This window comes from Carettochelys insculpta, chromosome 13 (genome assembly GCF_033958435.1).
Source record: "Carettochelys insculpta isolate YL-2023 chromosome 13, ASM3395843v1, whole genome shotgun sequence".
Classification (NCBI taxonomy): domain Eukaryota; kingdom Metazoa; phylum Chordata; order Testudines; family Carettochelyidae; genus Carettochelys; species Carettochelys insculpta.
Genome location: NC_134149.1, coordinates 44,205,249 through 44,227,427, shown reverse-complemented (window position 1 = coordinate 44,227,427; position 22,179 = coordinate 44,205,249). Strand labels below are relative to the sequence as shown.

Below are 22,179 nucleotides of genomic sequence, written 5' to 3'. Positions count from 1 at the left end.
AGACAGACACCTGTCAGGGATAGTCTAGACGGCGCTTGGTCCTGCCCTGAGGGCAGGGGGCCGGACTCAATGACCTCCCAATGTCCCATCCAGGTCTAGTGTTCTATGATTCTAGGACACGCCCTTTCCCTGCCAAAGGCTGACCCCTGGTGCTAGGGCAAGACTCCTCCATGGGGCTCAGTCCCAGGCCACCCAAGCACCAAGTCGGGCTCAGATGGCTGCTTCCCACAAGAGGGAATGTTGATCTTCAACCCCTCGCCCTGCCAACGGCCCCAGCAGGGATCTGGGACTACCCCCTTACTCCTTTCCTAGCAGCCCCTGCCCCCAGACGGACACTGTGGACAGCGTCGGAATGGGAGTGCGGCCGTCCGCCCGTCCCTGGGCCCTACCTGGTGTATCTCCTCCAAGCTGCTGCTGGCAAATTCGAGCCCCAGCTCAGCGGGGTGGGCAGCTAGTGACATGGCCCAGCATCAGAGACAGGTGCTGTCCGGAAGGATGGAGAGAGAGAGGCGGTGCTGTTGCTTGGGGGGAACTGTTGCGACACCGCTGCAGGTATCCTCAGCTTCATAGGGATTGCAGGACAAGGCTGCTGTGCCCAGTCGACCCAGCCCAGGGATCTGGGGGAGGGCTCCCTGCTGCTACCGCGGCTTCCTGAGCAACCTTGCCACAGGCCAGGCCAGCTGCAGAGGCAAAGAGATGTTACTGTTGTGTTGGGTAGAAAAACCAGCCAGGGAGCAGCTTGTCGGCCCCCACAGGTTTCCATGCCACATCCCCCACCCCCCAGCCCCAAATCCTCCCACTCCCTGTCCCCCGTGCCCCAGGCAACCCCCCTGGTGTGCTCCCCACACCTCTGTCCCAACCTCAGGCTGCCGGCGGGGCACAAGGTGCCCCACACCCAGGCTCTGAAAACTGCCAAGTCTGGGGCTCAAACGCGTGCAGGTGCTGCTCAGATCAGTGCCCCCAGCATGTGCCGGTGTACCTGCTCAGTGGGCAAGACACTGCCAGCCACAGCCCAGCGCTGCCCAAAGGCAGCTGTCTTGAGGGTGCCAGCGTTTGGCACCTCAAGGCACAAACCTGGCACTTCCGGGGTCCTTCTCTCTCGCTTCCCCAAAGGGGCCGCAGCTGTCATGGCTGAGCAGAGAGAAGTCCTTGTGCCTGAGCTCACCGGGAGGGAAGAGCAGAGCCCTCAGTCGAGCCTCAGGAGTGGGAAAAACGGGTACAAGAAGCTGATGTCGAACAACGCTGCAGGGGGGGCTTTGAAAGGGAGGATGAATTCCGGGAACCTCTTGTTCAAATAAATCCAAATGTGGCCCTTACTTTGCACCCCAAAGCACACACAGGTGCACGTGCACATGCACACACATGCGCACACGGCAAAGCAAATTTTGAAACAATCCAAGAGAGGATGTGAATTTGCAAGCACCTAGCAAAGGCCACCTTGAGACAGGAAGCCATGCTCAACTTTAGCACCACGCCAGCCCATGTGTTGCTCTGGTGCAAGGGAGGCAGTGCTGCCTAGTGGATGGGGCACTGGCCTGTACCCAGGAGAGTAGTGTTCTCTTACCAACTCTGCCACAGGCTGCTAGGTGCCTTTGGTTGTTCCACCTCACCCCTCTATGCCTCAGTTTCTCCATATGTAACAAGGGGCTGAGGCTGCCGACTTGCTTTCTAAAGCGCTTTGAGATCTGTGGAGAACCAGCAGTGTGCCCTGTAAGCTGAGTGCTTGGGGGCTGCCCAGGAGAGATTCAGGGGCTGCCCAGACAATTAGCCTCAGCGTCCGCCCACAGCCGGCAGCCTGTGCGGCGCATCCCCACGTGCGTCATGCACATGACAAAATTTATTCCACACCCAAATGGAAAAAAATTAGCAGGCCCCTTGATGGCGCATGCTGTGTCAGAGCCAGGTGTCAGCTCGGCTGGTGCAGAGAGCAGGGAGCCCTCGTCCTCAGCTGCTGCAGTGGGCAGCTCTCCCCAGGTCTGCTCCAGGCAGCAGAGGGTGTGTTGCATTGTTGGCGGGGTGCGAGTGGGGGTTGTGTCAGGCCAGACTGTAGTGACTGAGCCGGGAGCTTTGTGTTCTGCGTTTGCACTGCTGCTCCCAGGCACAAACCAAAACCTCAGCTTCAAAATAGATGCACTAGGAAACTGAACTCAAAACCCACCCAGCGAGTCAGCCCCACAGCCTCCCGCAGAGGCAGCTCAGTGCGGAAAGGCACCCTGGGGCTAGCAACCTGCAGATCCTACCCCAGCTGGGGCGAACCCCTGACAAACACAACAGCTGCAAAAGCGTCAATTCACCAGCTGGAAATCATCCACTGCATCTGAGGGCTGGGCCTTTGGGAATCCAAAGGTATTAGCTGGGTAGTCAGGAGGTGGCATTGTGCAGGCTATGGTATGGCCATGCCTGAAACCTTCTTACCAGGACCAATGCATTAGCCAACCCCTCTCCTTGTGCTGCAGGAGGGGAGGCATATGAGACAGCGGAAGGCACCTTCTGTAGCGTGCATCTCCTGGGGGGCAAGCAAGGGAGACATAGATGCCTCCCTCTGCAGCGTGCATCTCCTAGATGGGGCGGGAGGGAGGAGGCAGGAAGGGATTTGGATGGTGCAGAGGTTGGGGTAACAGAGCAGAGACCCTGGCCAGGACCGCAAGGAGGAGGAGGACAAGCCCCCAGCCAGCGGGAGGCCCCCACTGCCGGTGAACAGCTGCTCTGGCAGCACAGGGAACCCTCTGCAGCCCTGCCGCCGTGGCGTGAGCGAGCAGGGCCCTGCGACAGTGCAGCTGCAGAGTCTTCCCGCTGGACCAGGGACTCCCAAGCCCCACAGGCACAGGGCGCCAGGGCAGGCTGCAATGCTGGTAAATGGAGTGCTGGCCGGGGCTCCTCCCTCTGCTCCATTAAAGGCACAACCTCCCCGTTCATCTTCTGCTGGCCGGGACATGCAGGCGAGGAGCCCTTTGCAAGGCCTGCTGTCATGACAGTGCACGAGCAGGGCAGAGCGGAGACACTCAGCACTGCGGGAAAGGTGGCCCTCCGGCCAAGTGGCTGCTGACCTGTCGATTAGCAGAGCTCCCAGTTAGCCAAGTAAAATCAGTGTCTGCCAACTGGGAGTGTATCCTACGCCCTAGCTGAGCACCAAACCTCCCTGGCTGGTGGGGCATCTTCAGGAGGTTACTTCTAGGGTTTCTTTGGGGTGGGGACTCTGTTGCCAGTCACGATGTGATATACGGCAGTGTAACCAGTGCGAGAGCAGAAATAGGAGAGTAACAGCACAGGAAGCACAATCACTCTCACAAGGGGACTTCAAGACCAGGGAACGCTTCAGCTGGGCCAGAGCTTCACAGCGGGTAAACCAGAAGCAGCATTTTGCAAGACTGATCCCTGCAGCCGAACTGCACAAGAACTCCAGAGACGCCTTAGAGGGGAGCTGCCAGAGCCTCGCCTGAAATCTTTTCCCCTTACCAAAGATGGTCAGTAAGATGACTGGGAAAGTGTTTCTTTTAAAGGGGCTTGTTTTCCCCCAAGAACTCCACAACAGGGGCATCTGTGAAGTCTTGTGTCAAAGCTTCACGTGCACCGGCTGCAAACCACGATTTGGTGCTTGTAAAACGTGGAAACATGAAAGAAAGATTGGTTATTGGCTTTGCAGATAATGGTCAGCCACAGCAGCTACAATTAAAAATAGGTAATCTCACACCCAGCTATTCAAACAGCACAGCAAACTACAAACTTGTGGCAGCAAAAAAGACTTGAGAAACCAGAAACTAGCTTAGAAGCAGCAAAGGCAAGCGACACAAATGCTAGAAGGTATTATCCTAAGCCCCCGGAGACAAGGAGAGATTCCACAAAGCACTCAGCCGGCACGTATTCACGGCTTACGAGATGTACCTCCTGCCAAAGGTGCAACGTGTCGTAAATGCGTAAAATATGGACAGTGTGCGGCTGTTCCCCACAGAAGGCAATCCGAGTGTTGGTTCCTGTTACAGCCAAGCAAGGAGATTTTGTTCCTGGGCTGTACCAGGTGTGATGACAAACACCCTGCCCGGAACACAAAACTGAATGCTCCAGGCAAGTGTACAGACTTAACAACTGACTTGGGAGCAGATGTTACTGTGCCCTCACAAGTGACTTCCAATCACCTCCAATCCTCAATGGATATCCCCATCTCCACACATAGCTCAGGGGGCAGGTGGGGATATCCCCTGAGGGGGGGAAAGCAGCGACCCAGCTACAAAAAAAAAAACAAAATTCAGAACTCGACTGCAGAGAGAAACAGCCGAAGTGCAGCTCGTTTGCAAATTCAAAACGATGCAATTAGGCCTCCGTAAGATTCTAAATTGGTTACCACTCTACAGAAGCAACTTCCCTTCCGTGGATATCACGTCTCCCCATCAGTGACACTGAAGAGCCACAATCACCCAAATTTACAACGAAGAGCAGCTTCTTTCTTTAGCAATAACGTCCTTACACACAGACCTGCCTTTGCATCGCCATCCAGTTCATCTCATGACAGTTTATGGCCCATTAAATCTGTTGGTCTCTGAGGTGCCACAGGGCTCCTCATTCTTTTTGACCTTGCAACCACTTAAATCCTACTTTTTTACTTAATGCAATCACTTTTGTTTATTATCCAACCCACTATCAATAGGTGTTCCCTGGGGGGCGCGGGGCGGGGCAGCTGTGCCTACCTCTCTTTCACTGATAGAGCCAACTCCCCGAGCTTTCTCTGGGTAAAACTTTTATGCCGAGTAAGACGGATTTATTTAGGGCTCTGGTCCCATTGGGACGGTGCTCCTGGGAATTATCAAGTCCCTGTAATTGAGCCTCCCAGAGCTGAGCTATTACCAGTGTTTGTGTCACTCAGCTGGAGGCTGGGGCGTCACCCGAACTCTGTGCCTTGGCTGGAGGAGACCAGAGCTTTCGGCCTGGCAGGGCAGGATGGTGAGGTGGTAGGTCGGTGGTACGATCAGCACTTTAAGGGTGACAGTCTCAGGGATTACTGTGCTCCCGCCCGTCACAGGCCAGTGCACCGCAGAAAGAGCTCACAGAGAAGAGCTTTGCATTCAGTGCATGTGATCGAAGGATCACAATCGACACATGTTCTCAACCACAGCGCAGAACCAGGAGGAAGAACTCTGCGGCGTTCTTCGAATGCTGATGATATTGCACTTTCCCAAGGCAATCTGGCCCGAGTAACCGGGGCAGACAATGCCGAACCCGCGAAGGGCTCTTCTTCCAGGTCGCCGTACAGAACATGCTGCCACAGTATCAGAAAGCTGAAGCGCACTTCTCCTGGCCTCTGCACGCCAGAGCTGGCGGTGGGCGGTCCGTGGCCCACCCTTCCCTGCAGCAGAACTAGTCAATCCCAATGAAATGGCGTTTTGATCCTGTTGCCAGCAGCTCATGATGGAGAAGCTGGAAGGGCGGCCCAGCCAGCCAAGAAAATCCTGCCGCAGGATGACCCCGTCCTTGCGCATTTGATAGCAGCTACTGCAGAGTGGCAACTGGGGCTGGGGGCTCCAGGAGAGGCACCGGCCATGTGCCCCTCTGTGGTCCCCTTCTTCCCAAACCCCTTCTCTCCCTTGCTCCGCCCCTCTCCGGCCCCACCTGCACTTCCTGTTACTGGATGTAATCCAGCACAACTCCTAAGTGGGAGACAACTCATACCCAAGGCTCTGACTTTGGAAGCAGCCCATCTCCAAAGCGCCCAGCCAAGAAGAGGGAGGTGAAATCAGCTAACAGGGGCCACCAGCGCTCCCGGACACTCGTACAACACCCATCACTCAGAGACCGGCCAAGTCCAGCTCCCAGTGTCCACGCCTGTGTCAAGCTATGAGGAGAAAAACGATGGACGAGTCCAACTGTCATAAAGAAAAATAATCACTTGTCACAGATCAAGTGTGATTGAGCCCCACTGCGAAGAGTTCCGCAGAAACTGTTACCCCAGCAGCTCTATCCTCACAAACAACAGCCAAGAGAGCGAACTCCACGCGAGACGGGTACGAACAAGAACAAGAGCACAGGTTCCGAAGCAGGCTGGAGGTGGTCGCTCCGAGTGAGGGGCAGAGAGGCGCCGGAGTTGTTATTCCTTCAGAAAACCGGTACAGCTCCGGAGGCTGAGGCTGATCCCTGCTGAGCTGGTGTGAGTTTTGCAGGTGGCCGAACTGTGGAGCTTCCGGGGAGACGTAAAGGAATGTTTAGCGGAGGTGCTGTGTCTCCGGGTGTCTGAGTCCAGAACAGTCAGAGTGGGCAGTTCACTCCGGTTTCTGGAGGAGAACACGACCTGATTGCCTCTCCCTGGGGCGGAAGGTCTGTCAGCAGTTCAGATCTGACACCTGACACCAGCCACACCTGTGCCACAAAGTGAGCCGGCGCACACAGCCTGCTTCTTCCGCAGGCCTTGTGCTGTGAGGGGCAGAGCTGTGGCCCCTTAGGAAAGTCACAAAGCTTAAAGAGGCCAGTGCCCAGCTCTCTGGAGCACCACACCTAGGACACCTGTAGTCTTTTCTTAGGAGTCTCTTGCACACACGCCGGTTGCACATTACACACCTGTATAACACAAAACCACCCCCACTGCTCCTTCCACAGACCTCGTGGTGCACGCGCCAAGCCCCCTGCACAGACCTCGTGGTGCACGCGCCCTGAGCCCCTTGCACACACCTTGTGGTGCACGCGCCCTGAGCCCCTTGCACAGACCTCGTGGTGCATGCGCCCTGAGCCCCTTGCACAGACCTCGTGGTGCACGCGCCCTGAGCCCCTTGCACAGGCCACTGGCCATTGGTGTTTTTCTCTTTCCCTTCAGCGGTCCTTGCCCCAAAGCTCTGGGGCTGTGGCTGAGAGGCGTGTCCAGGAGGAGCTGCTGCTGTTCAGTGCAGGATTCCTCTGCTGTTGGAGATGCAATTGCAGTCCCCAGCGCTGTGCTGGAGGAGTGGTTGGGCCAGTCTGGCTTTGCCCCTTGCCCCGACAACATACACACTCTGCTGCCTGCACCCTGTCCACCACAAATCACCAGGGCGCACAACAGGCAGGCCCCAGAGACCATTCACAGCAGAGCTGGTTGGGCCCAAACGCTCCGGCCCTGGCCAGCGTTCCCTGGGAGCTGAGCGCTCGGGCAGTCACCCAGGACAGAGTCAGGTGCCGCCCGGCTGCTTAGCGGACCAGCCACAGCCAGCAGCGTGCGTTCCAAGCGCACATCCACCCAGGCTTCGGTGCCCTGCTCCGTGGCAGGCGGTCCCTGTGTTCACCAGCCTCCGTGAACCACAGCGCTCTCCCTCGTCTCCCACACTCACCATCGATTTGTGTCCAGCTCCTCTGCCAGTCCTGTTCCCCTCCTCCCTGCCCTGCTGAACAGCTGGGCTCAGGGTGCTTTTCACCTGGGCGCATGGTACCAAGCGGCTTTTAGCTAGTCTAGGATCCTAGACCCCTGGAAGCCGAGGGTCCGAAGGAGGCCACCAGTCCAACCCCCTGCCCAGAGCAGGACCCGTCCCAACGGATCATGTTGTGAGGAGTGGCTGCTGCACGAGAGGAGGGCTGGTCCTTCCACCCCCCAGGGCCAGTTCACCTCAGCCTAGCCCAGGGGGGTTCGGAGATGGGGTAAGAGCCTTTCACCTCTGGGTCAGCACATCCGGGGCCTGGTCTGCAGGAGCTAGCTGGTGCAGGGGCGCGAGTCTCCCATCCTTGTGACAGCATCTGCCTGCGACCACTGACCTCTGCAGCACCTTCAGGACAACCCCACACAGCGCTGCGATATGCGGGAGAACAGCCCACCCATCGCTCACATCAGGGACGTGCGTTAAGTTGCTCGGTGGAACCTGGGGGCCGGGCTGGAAGCTCCATGGCTGGGTTTAAAAAGGGGTTGGCAGGAGGCACTAGAAAATGCACCATGCAGAGCAATACTGCCCTGGACACTGGAGACCAGGCAGTCCTGGCGGGCTCGGCTGCTGTGATTTTGGGGGCTTGCCCTGGTTCCCATGGGGCTGGGATCCTCGCTGGGGGCAGGAAGCAAAGTTCCGGGCAGGGCCTTAAATAGCTGCTGCAGAAGGTTCCCAGGCACTGGGCAGCTGTGGGATTGCACCCCCCCAAGCCTCCACGCACCAGGCCATCCCATGGCTTCAGCTGCCAGGGCATGGCCACGGTGATGCTCTGCACCAGGCCTGAGTGACAGCTCAGCTGCAGGACGTGGGGATGATTGACCCCCTCAGGCCGACACGCTGAGGTTCCCAGCCAGGCAGGCAGGAAGCAGCTTAGACAGCGGGTCAGCCACAGCCCTTTTCTCCTGCGGTGTGCGTGGCGCTCCCCTCTGCTCCGGGTGTGGCAGAGACAGGCCCTGCCTGCGAACCCCGGCTGCCTGGCAGCTGGCAGCTCCCCGCCACCTGAGCCCATGTCACACGCAAGTGCACAGGCTGGGGGGGGGGGTGTGAAGACCTGTGACTCTCACACAAGCATGTGGCTCTTCATCCACTGAGCCCTGCCGGCGTGCAGCTCCTAACGCAGCCGGGATGCCTCTGCTGGGGGCTCCCTCCTAGCCCCTGGTGCGCAGGCTCCCGCACTGGTCTGGATACAGGGCCTGGCTCCACCAGCGTGTGGGGCTGGGTCCCCCCCGACTGCCTACCCACAGCATCCCTCCCTGTACGATGGGCAGCGGGTAGCGGTCCCCTCCACCTCCAAGCTGTGCCTGGAGCAGCAGCAAGTAAACCTGCCCCAGCCTGCTCCAGCGTCGACTGTCACTCCAGGGTCCTAGCGTCCCCCCAGCTCTAGGGCCAGGCAGCTGACATAAATCGCTTAAATTCTGATTAATCTCCTGGGCTACATCTACGCGAGAAGTGTCTGTCAACAGACGTCACTGTCAGAGGAGCTCTTCGGGCAACTCTTTTGTCAACAGATCACATCCACACACGCAAGCGGATCGAAAGAGCGGCCCTCTCTCGACAGAACGGCCGACCGAAAGCTCTGCAAACAGGGCTGCCCAGCAAACTGTGAGCCCTGTCTGTCGACAAAAGGACCCTGGAGCGTCCACACAACTTTTCTGTTGACAGAAAACTGCCGACAAAGGTGTTCTACCTGAACGGGGAGAGGCAGAATGCTGCCAGTGGATGTGCCGAGTTTTGCCGGAAAAACCCTCTCGTGTAGACGAGGCCCTGGAGATTTTAAGGCCAGGAGGGACCATTCTGGGAATGTAGCCTGACTTGTCTATCACAGGCGAGAGAAGCACACCCAGCACTTCCGGCAACAAGCCTCTAACGTGGGCTGAACATGGGTGGATCCTTCAGATCGGTGGTTCTTAACCTTTACTGCAGCCTGCACTTGCAGCCCTTTGGTTCTCAAAATGTTCCACGCCCCTTATCAAAAATCAAAAGTGCAGGTGGGGGGCCTATAACTCTTAAATGCATATTAAATATATGTAAAGTGGTTTTATGTTCTTACTCACTGCAAGCAATAGTAGAGTAGGCAAAAAAAAACCACGCAAGTACCACCCAGAGATGCTGGGGAGTTTTGCTGTGGAGATAAACTGTAACTGCCGTGCTAACAGAGGCTAACTGAATTCAAACAAAGCCGCTGCACTGCCACATCATCCTCTGTGCATGCATCAAGAAATACCCTGCGATGTGGCGGTACGCTGTGTTTTGCACGAGATAAGTTCACTACAATTAGCTTAAAAATGTGAAAATAAATTTTTTCTTTGTATATTGCAGTAATCGTTAAAAAATGTATAATGTTAATAAAGACATAGGTTTGATGAACAAATAGGAGCTGTACTTACGTGCCTGTGCTTAATTTGTGTTTTGGATGATTTACCTTCTAAAAAAATCCGGCATGTCATGCACCCCCAAAAAGGGCATCTCGCACCCGCGGGGGGGGGGGGGGTGCGCCCCAGGTTAAGAACCACTGCTTTAGAAGGAGACACTCAGGCTTAATGACAAGCTGTCAAGTGATGGGAGATCTGCCAGAGCTGTTCCAGTGGTTACGCTACTTATTCAACATACCTTGTGCGGCGCCCTTGGCTGCATCTGGCTAGCTTCAGTTTCCAGCCACTGGATCCCACTCTGCCTTTGTCTGCTACATTAAAGAGTCCTCTACTCTCTGAGATCACCTCCGTATTGAGATACTTACGGCTCACGGTCAGTGCCGGGCTAAGTGGTCTGCCATTACCCAGGTCATCTCATTTACCCTGTTTACATACAGACGCGACAATAACTTTCCCCCAGTCCTCCGGAACTTACCAATACGCCAAGTATCGTTACATAGCACCATCGATGCCTCAGATGCTCCCGTGCCAATTCTTTTAAGACTCTTGAGTGTAAGTTTTCTGATCCTGCAGATTTAAAAGCGCTCTGAGTTCAGTAGTTGCTGCTTAACACCCTGCCTAGCTGCTATTGGGGTGGGAAGTATTTCATGAGCACAGGAAGGGCTACAGCCACCTGCTTCTTTCCACAACAGGACAATCTACTGCAGCCTTCTGCCTTTTCTGCAGCCTTAGTGACAACGTTAATGGCCCTGTGCATTTCTTAGGTTGCTTTTGTTCCTGATGAGGTCCAGAAATCCATTCTTACAGTCCTTCAACCCCCTGGCCATAGAATTTCCATGGGCCCCGTTGGCTTTCTGCCAATTACCTGCATTTCCTAACTGCTGATTCGCACTTGTTGCGATCAGAGTCCTTGTTCTCCCACATGTTGCATATTTGTCTTTTCTTTGGTCTTGTTGCTTTCCCTTCTCGCTGAGGACTTATTCATTTATTTATTTATTTTAATGGAGAGCCGTAGCAAGATTTCAGACTGGGATCCTTTGGGGGCAGCTAAAAACATTGTTTTATACAAGTCCTAATGATCATTCCCATGGTCTGCTCCTTGCACTCGAGCGACGAGAGCGCCCTTGGTAAACCCCTGGACTCAGGGCCTGTTTCCAGTTGTGACCACTTCGGTGCTTCACCCCCTCTGGTTCCCACGGCACACTTAATCGTGCATCTTTCCTGCTCTTCCATATCTCTGTGGAGGGCGGTATTGTGGGGAAGGGAAGACGTTGCCATCTCAAAAAGCCTGGAGTCGCCCTGCCTGTGCTGCAGCTATCCGGGAAGGCTAAGGCCGCATGGCTGCCCAGTCGGCTCACGGCACAGCTGCCCGACCAACAGGCATTCCAGCCTCCCAGGAAGGCTGGGGATACGGTGTGACTGCCCTGTGCTCTGGAGGGCTGGAGTAGAGGTGGGGGTACATGGCTGCCCAGCTGCTCCTGGGGCCGGGGCCATGCGTGGTTGTGTGGCTGCCCTGTGCTAGGGGAGGCGCTAGCCTTGGGCAGGAGCCAGCAGCCACAATGCAAGGCAGGCTGGGTCAGGGGAGGATGCAGGGTAGGGGCCAGTGGGCACAATGGAGGCTGGGCTCCGGCGGGCATGGAAGGGGCAGGGACTTGGATGGTGCTTGCCTCCCCAAGCCACATATTCACCCACTGCTCACGCTCACCTCCCCTCTTGCCTCTCTCCCTCTTGTCCCCGGAGCGGAGAGGGGAGCCCAGAGATACCATTCCTGGACGCGCAGCTAACAATGGCCCAAGCAAAGGCTAAAGAACTGTTTCACCTAAACACTCCTCCTGGCTCATACTACAAGTTATGACCTGAACCGCCTCAGGGGGCCTCACCTTATAAAAAGAAAAGGGCTGATCAGCCACCGCAAGACACGGAAAGCAGATAGGCTCATCCTGCAGGAAACCCCCTTTAGCCACTGGGAGGCGGCGGTTAGGCAGAGGTGGATGAGGGTTACGGTGTTTACCCGCCGAAGGTGTGGCAAGCTGGTTTCACAAAAGGTTCATTGTACGAATTCTATATGTAAATAAAGGTGAGGATGGCTGGTTTTTGCTGATGGGGTTAAGCTCTCTGAATCGGTGTGTGCCCTGATGAATATAGCTGGCTCCAATAAAGATGAGCCACGTTTTCTTCAAACAATTTTTTGATAAATTCACCAATATCCCACTAGGATCACCCACCGTCGTGGGAGATTCTAAAGAGAGGTTGGACCATTTTTCAGACAAGTGAGACTGGCCTTCGTCTACTCAGTCTCATGCTAGAAACGTTATATGGAACACGTTAGGCAATTATTATGGTTTAAAAGCATATAGTGGTTGCGAATCCCTACAACAAAGAGCTCTTCCTTGCTGCATTCCATGTATTAATGAATAGATTTCTTCCTGATTTCCACCAATCAAGCCTATCATGGTCTCTGCTCTTGCACCAGTGATACAAAAATTAGGCCGCCGTGAGCGTTTTACCTTTATTTTTCTTGTAACCGTTCATGACTCTAATGCCTCTTTCTTCGGACTCTCTTTTTGGGTAATAAACGCGTTTTATCTAATCCAGTGTGCTCAACGTGCAGTGTCTGGGTAACTCCTCCGGCGCAAGAAGTTGCGTGCATATTATTCCCTTACTGGAGTAACGAACATAACCTAATTGCTCTGTCCGGGAAACGCTGAGCAGCACAGGACATACATTTCTGGGGAAAGATCTGGGACTGGGGCTGTGCTGGGCCCACCCTGCAGCATAAACAAAGTCAACAAGAGCCTGGAAGCGTCTGGCTGGCTGCACCGCAGACGGCCATGGCTAGGAGGGAGTTGTAAGCTGCAGCAGCCAGGCATTGTACAGGGCACCCCAGGTTAGAGGGCCACTGTGCCACAGCTCCTCATTAGTCTGGACTATGCCCTGGTATGCCACACCAATGAAAAGTTTCTGTTGGGGGCAGGACCAGTGTCTACCCAGCGGACAGGAAGAGGGTGAGCCAGGCAACTTCTAGCCCTGGGCTTAGACGGTGCAAACTGCCTCACTGAGTCAAATCTTCCCCAGCTCACCCTTGGCAGGAAGACCAGCTTTGGCTCAAGGTGAATGAGCTGCAGCTGGACTCACACGAACAGCGTGGGTGTGCAGGGCTGGAGCCGGGAGCATTCTGATGTACAGGTTAAATGGCTCCCAGTTGTCTGACTCAAAATCAGCAGCAGGGCAGGTTGCTAATAACCAAAAAAAGATCAAGGCTGATTCACACCCGACCTGGCTATTTTTCTTAAAGCTCTTACCTCCCCACAAACCACACCGGAGGAGCAGGCCCAGGCCCAGGCCCAGACCCAGGCCGGACAAACTGCTCCTTTGCAATCAGAGGCACTAAGCCATGGAGGAAAGGAGCTTGAGCAAGGCCCTCAGCCTTTGTGGCAGACCAACAGAGTTCTAACAATGCCTGAGAAATGCTGGCTCCTATGCACTTAGCTGTGGACAAAGATGCCTGCAAAGAAAGGGATAGGCCGTCCCTCTCGCTAAACAATTCCTGTATAAAAATGCTTGCACCAATATTGGCTAAGAGGCTTGACAAAGCGACAAGTGCTGTGTTTCACCCCAGTTGAGATTTGTTTTCCAAAGGCCTGGTTTAGGTAACAAACATCAGCTGGTTAAGGTTATGGGCGTTCCACCCACGAGCTAAAAATTCCCACCCAATCATTTCATCCCACACAGAGAACTCCTTTTTTTGCCTGTTCTCTCCTACAGACAACCTCCCAACCTCATGAGAATCCTCACTAACAGCCACAGTCTATACTCCTGGAATACCAGTCCTGGAACCTTTCCCTGCAACAAAGCCCGCTGCCAGCTTTGTCCACGTATCTTCTCTGGAAATACCATCAGTGGACCTAACCAGATTACTCACAGAATCACGGGCACTTTCTCATGCTCCTCTACTAACATCATATATGCCGTCATGTGTCAACAATGCCCAGATGCTTTGTATATTGGACAGACTTCTAACTCCCTTAGACCAAGGGTCAGCGGGCACAAAACAGACATCAAAACACTCCAGATCCACAAACCAGTTAGTCAACATTTTAATGGAATGGGGCATTCTGTCAATGACCTCAAGGTATGTGTGTTACAGAAAAGGAATTATCGCTCCGTTTTGGAAAGAGAAACAGCCGAGCTGGCTTTTATATTCAAATTCGGCACATTAACACATGGTTTAAATTGTGATGGGAACTTTCTGAGTCACTATAGAGGCTCGTCTGCATACTCGGTTCCGTCTAATTCTTGACCTTCCCCTCCACCCCCTCCACTCTCTGATTTGCTCACCTTGATTATCCTTTTCTGATTTGTCCTCCTTGCTTACTGTTTTTGGTTCTCTCTGCCTTAAATATTGAGTCTGTTCTGGTCTGGCTACGGTCTGAAGAAGTGGGTCTGTCCCACAAAAGCTCACCTAATAAACCATTTTGCTAGTCTTTAAAGTGCTACTTGACTGCTTTTTGTTTTGATAGTGTACAGACTAGCACGGCTTCCTCTTTGCTACTAGAGAACTCCTTTGACAGAGTGAGCTTCCGTGGAATACGTTTGGGCTGGGGAAAGCCTTTATTTCCCGGAGAAAGCTGTGGTGTTCTAATCCCAGTCCTTGTACCCAAACAAACAAAGGTTGAACCTCTCTAGTCCAGCATCCTTAGGATCTGACCAGTGCAGAACAAGAGAACTGGCTGGACCACAGGGGGTCAACATTGTCTAGCACATTACTAACACAGCCACTGCTCACGGGGCTCTTAGAAGACATGGAGGGGTAAATTACAGCTAAATGACAGCACAGAACACCGAGAGCCAGGACAGGTGGCTGTGGCTGAAAACAAACTTTATGGGACCACAGGAAACTTGGCCACACCCATGATAAGTGGTTGTCCAGCTAATTAAAATCACGCTGGATTATGGATGTTGCCAGACTAGAGAGGTTCAACCTGTAGCACAAAAGCCTCCCCCTTTGATGTGTTTGAGGCAAACAGCTATGGGTGTCCCGTCCCCGCCCCCCCCCACGTCACCTGAACTGCTTTCAGGTCTCCAAGTATTTGTCCAGACTGCCACGTCCTATGGCAACGCTATGTGTACATGTGGCCAACAAATCTGTATTATACACAGATTCCCTACCAAAGAACCCCGGGAGAAGAAAGCAAGGCCAGCTATTCTTTCCTAACCACTGGGAACACATTTTAGCCAGTGTTCTGGCTCATTCCTTGACCCTCAGTTTACATTAATCCATCAGAAGCTCACATGGAGGCTGCACTGGACTCTTTGTGGACTGTTCAGACCGGGTGATGCTAAACCAGGCAAACATTGGAACTGGTTCAGCAGCTCCTGTGTGCTCTGGGAATGCTCCTGCACCTGGAGATCGTGGGCACAAATTAATTGCGGGGTTAACTTTTTCGTGCCGAATAACGTTGTGCTATGAGCAGGGTACCCTCTCGTTTTTTTCCATCTGGGGCAGAATAAATGTTGTGTTCTGTGCACCCAGGCTTATGTGGATGTGCACCACCCAGAGACACACAGGCTGTTGAATGGGGGCTGCTGGGGGCGCTCTGCTAATCAGCCGAGCAGCACCTGACACTCTCCCAGGGGCCGCCCAAGCATTCAGCTTACAGGGAACACTAGTTATAAGCTAAACTTGTAATTTTAAATCAACTGGATGGTAACCGGAGACGAAATAAATCTAAAAAGCATTGGGTAAGAATTGCTAACAGACAAGTGCTACAAAAATGGCAATCTGAAAAGCCACCAGCAACTCGAGCCTGGGCCTAGACCTCCTAAGCTAGGCCAGCATGGAAACAACCATATTCCCTAACAGAATACCCAAGGCAAAGCCTCAGGGGTGTGGGATGCTTTCCTGGAAGTATCTGACTGATGCTATCAAATGAACGGCCTCCTGCCTCGCTCCACCCTTCCTCTCGTCACTTCCTTCCCCACTCAGCTCTATCACTCTCCTCTGAATGTTGCTTTTATCTTAATTGCATTAGTTTTCTTTAACTCGCTGGAAATGTATGACCACGTTTTGCTTGTGTGCTGTGCAAATAATTAATTTCTATTTTAACCTTTCATAGAATAGAGATAATTACCTGTTTCAAATACAGCTAAAGTTAGTTAGCATATGGTTAATACAGTACGCGAAGGTCTTATACAGTATGTGTGTTTTTTTCTGTAGATGTATTTTTTAACCCTGATGAAAAAGTTAAGAGAAAAAAATCCTCCCCCCGCCCACCCACTCGATTTCCAGCTTTGGAAAACTGGCCCCCTGCCTGCAAGTGTGTTGCCTTTAACGCAGATCTTTGTTTTCGATTCTTAGGTTTCCAAAGCCCATGGGAAACCTGCAGCCACCAACAGCGTGTCCACACTGGCCTTTTCTAGCATATCACCTGCCTTGGCTTAACTGGCAACTGCTTCACCAGAGATAGAAAAGTCTAGCACAGACAAACCATGGAAATTCTGCTCTGTTCAAGACAGGCGGCCCATCTCTCTGAGCACCAGCTGGGAGCGCACTGCCTCACACGACTGGCATCAGCCTTGTTTGGCTCCTTCCAGAGGGCAGAGGTTAATAGATTTTGTGGACTCTGTGGCATGTGATCAAACCACAAGGGTCCAAAGAAGTTAGATCAGCTTTCAAATAATAAAGGCTGGGGGCCTCTCCTGGGTCACCATTTCCAGTTTTTTTGTGCAATCCCCAGGACCAGAAACTGGCTTTTTCACGCAAATTGCGATTCTTAGTTTCACCTGACTCCAGGAGCTGGGACTTTAAGAAAAGCACCTCAAGCTCCTGGCTGTGCTATGTGTGTATGCTACCCAGTGCCAGGGCCCCGCAGTGCAGCTCACCTGTGGTGGGAAGGGTGGTGAGGGGAGGGGTTGTGGTGAGTCTTAAGACTGCCACAGAAGTGTCCCGGTTTTTGATCTGGGTTAGCCCGAGCCCAGCTGCTCACGAGAGCGCCGGAGCAGGGGAGGCCGAAGTTCTGAGGCTGCAGGGAGGGGAGGGGAGGGCAGGCTGTCACAAGGCCCCTGCTCTAAGCCCTAGCAGGGCTGGTTACAGAAAGGCAGCAGCCACATGTCTCTCCCACCAAGACGGCTGGTTTCGGGCTTGCATTTCGTGGCTGAACAACAGCCGAGTCAGTTTCATTTCTCTTTATGGTCACTCGGGCCCAGACTTTCACAAGACCTCCTCCGGGCAGCCCATGGGTGCTGAGCCCTTCTGCCGGGGACTGTCAGGCCTCGCAGTGCTGCACCGTCTGGGCTGCTGGCCCCACCCGGGAGGTATTTTCCCTTAAACACAGAGCTGTCTGCCCCTTCGTGGCTCACAAGCATCAGCCCAGCTGGGTCTGTTGCTGTCAGACTCACCTGGGGGGGCTCCGCCTGCCAGGCTGCATTCCCAGAGGGAGAGGGCGTTCAGCTGCCCCTGGCTGGAGGGTGGGTGCTAAAGCGACTCTCCGGCACATTCCAGGGAACGTCCAGGGCCCCTCTCTGACAACAGGACTCCAGCCAGGATCACAAGGGGCCATTTAGCTGGAGACGGTTTGGTGGGCCTGAGGCCCCTGCCTGCTCTGGCACAGTAACAGGGCCTTCCAGGCAGCAGGTCTCCCTTGAGGGCTGCCTCAGCCCGTCTGTGACTGACAGCTGGTCTCCACAGAGCCCCTGTCCAGTCCTGGGGACCATGGGCCAGTCTGAGCACAGGCTGGGAGGCTGGGCACGGCCTGGATGCCCAAGAGCAGAGGACGCTGAGCGGTGGCTTGGGCAGCCAAGGAGCCTGCAGCAGCCCAGCTCAGGGGCTGCTTGTGGCACATGGGGACTGCCGGCGTTCTAGGCAGCTGCGTTGCCTGCCATGACACCGGACCGGCACTGCGCCAGCCCCCCAGCGCGTCGCCGCGGAGCGCCTGCTGGTAGTGTTTATCATCGGCGCTGTGCTGAGCAGACCAGAGAGCTCCCGGTCCTCCCTGCGACTCTGCACCAACCTGGCCCTGGCTGGGGAAGGGGTAGTGCCAGCTAACCCGGCAGACTTAACTCTGAGCCATGGGCGGGCGGCTGGTGCCAAGGAGCCGACTGGGCAGGGCAGGGACCAGCCAGGAATGGTTGGAAGAGGAGACACATGAAGCAGTGGGGTAGGGAGAGAGCCGCGGGCGAACGAGGACTCAGCCAGGAGCTGAAACCGACACACCCTCCGGAGCCCAGCCCAGCTGGCAGCGCCAGGCCAGTGTGCCCAGCCAACTCAGACTGACCCAGGCGGCAAGACAGGTGCCTGACGCAGGGCAGAGAGTGTGGCTGTATCTAGCCCGCACTGAGGGAGCCTGTCACCGGGCTAGAGATCCTGGCTTGGCTCCGCTCCTGACTTGGCCCGGGTTAGATAAAGGGGTGTGCTTGTTCTCAGGGCTACCTGGGCTCCCCTAGGAGGTAGGGCTGAGGTTTGGTCGAGGCGCTTGGATCCCTCTCCCTGCAAAAGCTGCTAGTCCTGGAAGCCCCATTGTAAGAGGTGTGGTGATGGCTTGGGAGATGGACTAGGGCCATGAGACTTCCCTGTCAGCTGAGCGCTTGGTGGGCTGCCCAGAAGAGATTCAGGCACCCCCCAGCTGCCAGGCAGAGCGCCCACAGCCGGCAGCATGAGTTTCTATGCGTGGCGCATATCGGCACACAACAAAATTCATTCCACCCGGGATGGATGCAATTAGGAAGAGCCCGGCTCTAACGAGGCAGTACAAGTGATCTTACATTTGCAAATCCAGCTACGAGCATTGCACAGTTGCTGTCGATGTATTTAGAAGTTGATATTTGCCACCGTCCCCGCAGCAGGAGGTCGAGGGGAGAAACTCTCCCATCGATGTCCCTTCCTCCTCGCCCCTGCCAGGAATACCAAGCTCAATGGTGGTGCTGGGAGAATTCGATTTAGTGCATCCCCACTAGGTGCTAATCCGTGGTACACCCACACTTTAAACATCACGGGCAGGTCTAGGTGCCTCAGCTCTATAAGGAGCTTATAGACTGGGACAAATATAGAGAAAAGCAACACAGATGATGAGGGCCACAGCCCCCGGAGGAGCTGAGCTGTAGACGACTGGAACTGTGCAGGTTGCAATAAGAGGGAGATAAAATCACAGCTGGGCTGGTGAAAGCGTTATTTACCTACCGCGTCACACGACAGCTAGGGTCACCGTCTGCCTGTGGGATGCCCAGGCAGCTGCTGGGTGAACAAGCAGAAGGAAATCTGTCCCCTTCGCCTGGTGAAGCTGCGGAACTCGCTGCCAGGGGATGGTGTGCAGGCCCATGCCCCACGGGGTGCAACGGAGAATCAGAGAAGTCCCTGGGGGTCAGGTGGCTCCAGGGTTGTTAGCGGAGCCCCACGCAGCTACAAAATTGGGAGCTGCAAAACTGATCGTAGAGCTCTGCACCCACCAGCGGGGGTTTGCCCTGCTCTGGCTGTGCCTAAGCCACTGCCTGCCCTAGGCTGGGACTGGAGGACAAGGGAAGGGGCAATGGATGAGCCCCCGTCACACCTGGTGCTGGGCTGAGCCAGTAGGGCCGTTCTTGTGTTTGTGGGAGCGAGGAGAGATAGGGGAGAGCCCCGGGACTGCAGGTCTGGGGAAAGGACAAAGCTCAGAGCATTATGGTCTGTGTCTGCTCCATGAGCACTGCACAAGGCTCTGAGATAAGGGTCACAAAGAGCACCGGGCCTGGCTGACTGCCCCCCAGCCGGCAGCCAGGGACCCCAGCCCGCCTGCCCTTTCTCGAGCTGCAAGGGCAAAGCCAGGGAGGGCGGGGGCACTCTTGGCGCTGTGCGGTGCATTGCTGGGGGAGGGAGCTGTGTAGGACAGCATCAGTGGAGGAGGGGGCTGTGCTGAACAGACCAGAGCCGTGGGTCTGCAGTGCTAGTGGGCGGGCGCGCGGGGGTTGTGCTGACAGAGGTGTGGGTAGCAGGAAAGGGAAAGGCACGAAGGGGGCTGCAGCAAAGGCTCTGGCCCAGGGGAAGAACAAGGGCCAGGAGAGCGGCTGGGCCAGGCCCTGGGAGATGGGGGACTGGGGAGCGGTGAGCAGCCCCCAGCTCAAACCACAGCAAGGTGCAGGCAAGGGCTCGGGGAGGACCCAGCTCTGGCCTGGGGGGCTGGCTGCTACTGGCTGGAACAGACGGCCGGCCTGCAGGAGAGCGGCTCTGGCTGCCCCCCCCCCAGCCAGGGATTTCTGCCTTGGTGTCTCTGAAGCTGCTCTCCCCTCGGGTGGCTGCTCTGACCCCCTCAGCGTCTCACGAGTGCCGGGCTGGGCTCGAAGCGAGGCCCAGTGCAGCCCCCGTGGCCTGCACTGAAAGCTGCCCGGCTGGCGGCCTGGCTGGCAGCAGCTGGCGCTGGGCACTTGGTCAGCGGAAGCTGCTCCTCGCTGGCAGGGTGCCCAGCAGGCCCGCAAACAAACAGGGGGCCTGAGCAATGCCAAGCACAGGTGCAAACAAGCCCCTCCCTTAGCTAACACTGGCAGGGCCCTGCCCAGGTAGCCTGGGCACAAGGAGAGGCTGAGGCAGCCCCTGGCCGGACTTGTTCAGCCTCAGGGCAGCTCCAGAGCAGGGGAGCTCCCTGCCTGGGGAGGCAACTCGCCAGCCCCCAAGTCCAAGTTGACCCAACCCCCTGGGCTGATTACAGCAACCGACCCGAAGACTTGGCAAACATTAATCCACAGAGGGGCAGGCTGGGTGGCCAGCCCAGGAAGACGCCTGGGAAAACACAGGCCTGCTAGCAAGGCTCCAGCAGGCAAACTGGGGACCACGGGGTGGGAAACATGGGTGGCAGGGGGCTGGAGACTGGGGATGCCTGTGTGTAGGCTGGGGGTAGGGACTGAGCTGGGAGCCCAGCGGCTGCCCCGGGGACGCCTGTGTGTAGGCTGGGGGTAGGGACTGAGCTGGGAGCCCAGCGGCTGCCCCCGGGGCCTGGGGACGCCTGTCCGGACACTGTGGGTACGGGCAGGGACCGAGCAGTGAGCCCAGTGGCTGCATTGGGGGCTGCTCTGCGGTGGGGGTCCTCTGGGCTGACGTTCTGAAGACCGGAGGCTGTGGGGCAGCTGTGCCCCTTCCAGGTCTGTCACAGGCTCTGCCCCAGGCAGGGCTGACCAGGCACAGGGTCCCAGCTGCCTTTGCCATACATGGCTGAGTAACCCCAGAACCCCCACTGGCTGCCCAAGCTCCCAGCAGGTTCCCTCCTAGCACCTGCCTCACACCATCCAGCCCCGGCTCAGCGGAGCGAACCCTGCCTGCCTCGCGCTGGCTCCCAGCCCCGTACCTGAGGGCGCAGGGCCATGCTCCTGGGTGAGGTCCCTGGGGCCCCAGCAGCGCCAGCGGCCCCTGAGCAACGCTGTCAGAGCAGCAGCAGGGGAAGTGGTGACATGCGAAAAGGAGAAGTAGGGCTGGGGCTTGTGCAAGTGAGTCAGCGAGACGGGCGTGGCCCCGGGCTGCCACCGGCCCCCTCTGCCAATGGCAAACGCGAGAGCTGCAGCCAGGGCTGGAGAGCACACAGCGCCCTAGAGCCCCGGCTGCAGCTGTCCTCGCACCCACGGGCCAGCTGCAAATGGAGGGAGCACGACCCAGCGGGCACGGGCCCAGGGAGGGGCCGGGGGAGCGTACACAATGCACCAGATCCCCTAGCCACGGGGGTGCTGCACAGGCAGGCAGTTACACAAGGCCCAGGGGCAACGCAGGCCTCCAGCCAACGTCCGGTGAGCGCATCAAACCCCTCAGAGCCAGAACTCTGAGCTGTGCCCTGCACACGGCAAGAGCCAGGGGTGCTGAGGCAGGAAGGGGGCCAGGTGTGTCCCCACAGGGCGATGGGAGAGCAGACCCCCCCCTTCCCCAACATCCTCCCCTGGCTAGGGTCAGCCCCAACCCCAGCCCCAGCGCTGCTGTCGTCGGGGCTGTGACATCTCATGGTCCCCCAGCAGGCTGCAGGGAGATGCTAACACGGCCAGGGGAGAGGAGAGGAGAGAGCCCTGGGGGACCCGTTAGTACCAGCCCTCCAGCCACTGCCCAGCTCAACCCGTGGAAGGGCTGGGTACCCAGCTGCCACCTGAGACACACCTGACCAGCCCCACCCCTCCCCTCCGCATGGGGGGGACGCCTGGGCCCTTAGCCATGTGCCTCTTTCCCTCCCTGCCGCACCCCACCGAGTGCCCCACTGCGTCCAGCAAAGGGGGTAACAGTCTGCGTGCAGCACAGGCAGCGGGAGCCCCCGGCGGGAGGCAGGGGCTCAGAGGCCACGTGACGGCCGAGCCAGGCGAGAGGGGAAGCGGGAGCCGGAGCAGGGCAGGGGTGAGCAGACCTGGGGACCAGGGTGGGAGAAAGGCCCCTCAGCGCACGAATGTTGCCAAAAGCATTAATGGGGGGCAGGGGGTCTGGGGCAAATGCGCGGCCAGGATCCCAT

The 22,179-nt window shown here is 56.4% G+C and overlaps 1 protein-coding gene across 4 annotated transcripts in view; it reads right to left on the bottom strand.

Moving 5' to 3' along the window:
- ELF4 (E74 like ETS transcription factor 4) overlaps positions 1 to 22,179 on the bottom strand; it is a 38,704-nt gene that overhangs the window by 11,038 nt on the left and 5,487 nt on the right. For 3 of the 4 annotated variants that reach the window (XM_075007804.1, XM_075007807.1, XM_075007806.1), the window contains exon 2: positions 390 to 680. In XM_075007804.1, the coding sequence (XP_074863905.1) occupies positions 390 to 461 (72 nt within the window). In that variant the 5' untranslated portion in view covers positions 462 to 680. Of the gene's footprint in view, positions 1 to 389; positions 681 to 21,045; positions 21,147 to 22,179 lie in introns of those variants that run through there. The other variant, XM_075007805.1, reaches the window with a different exon arrangement.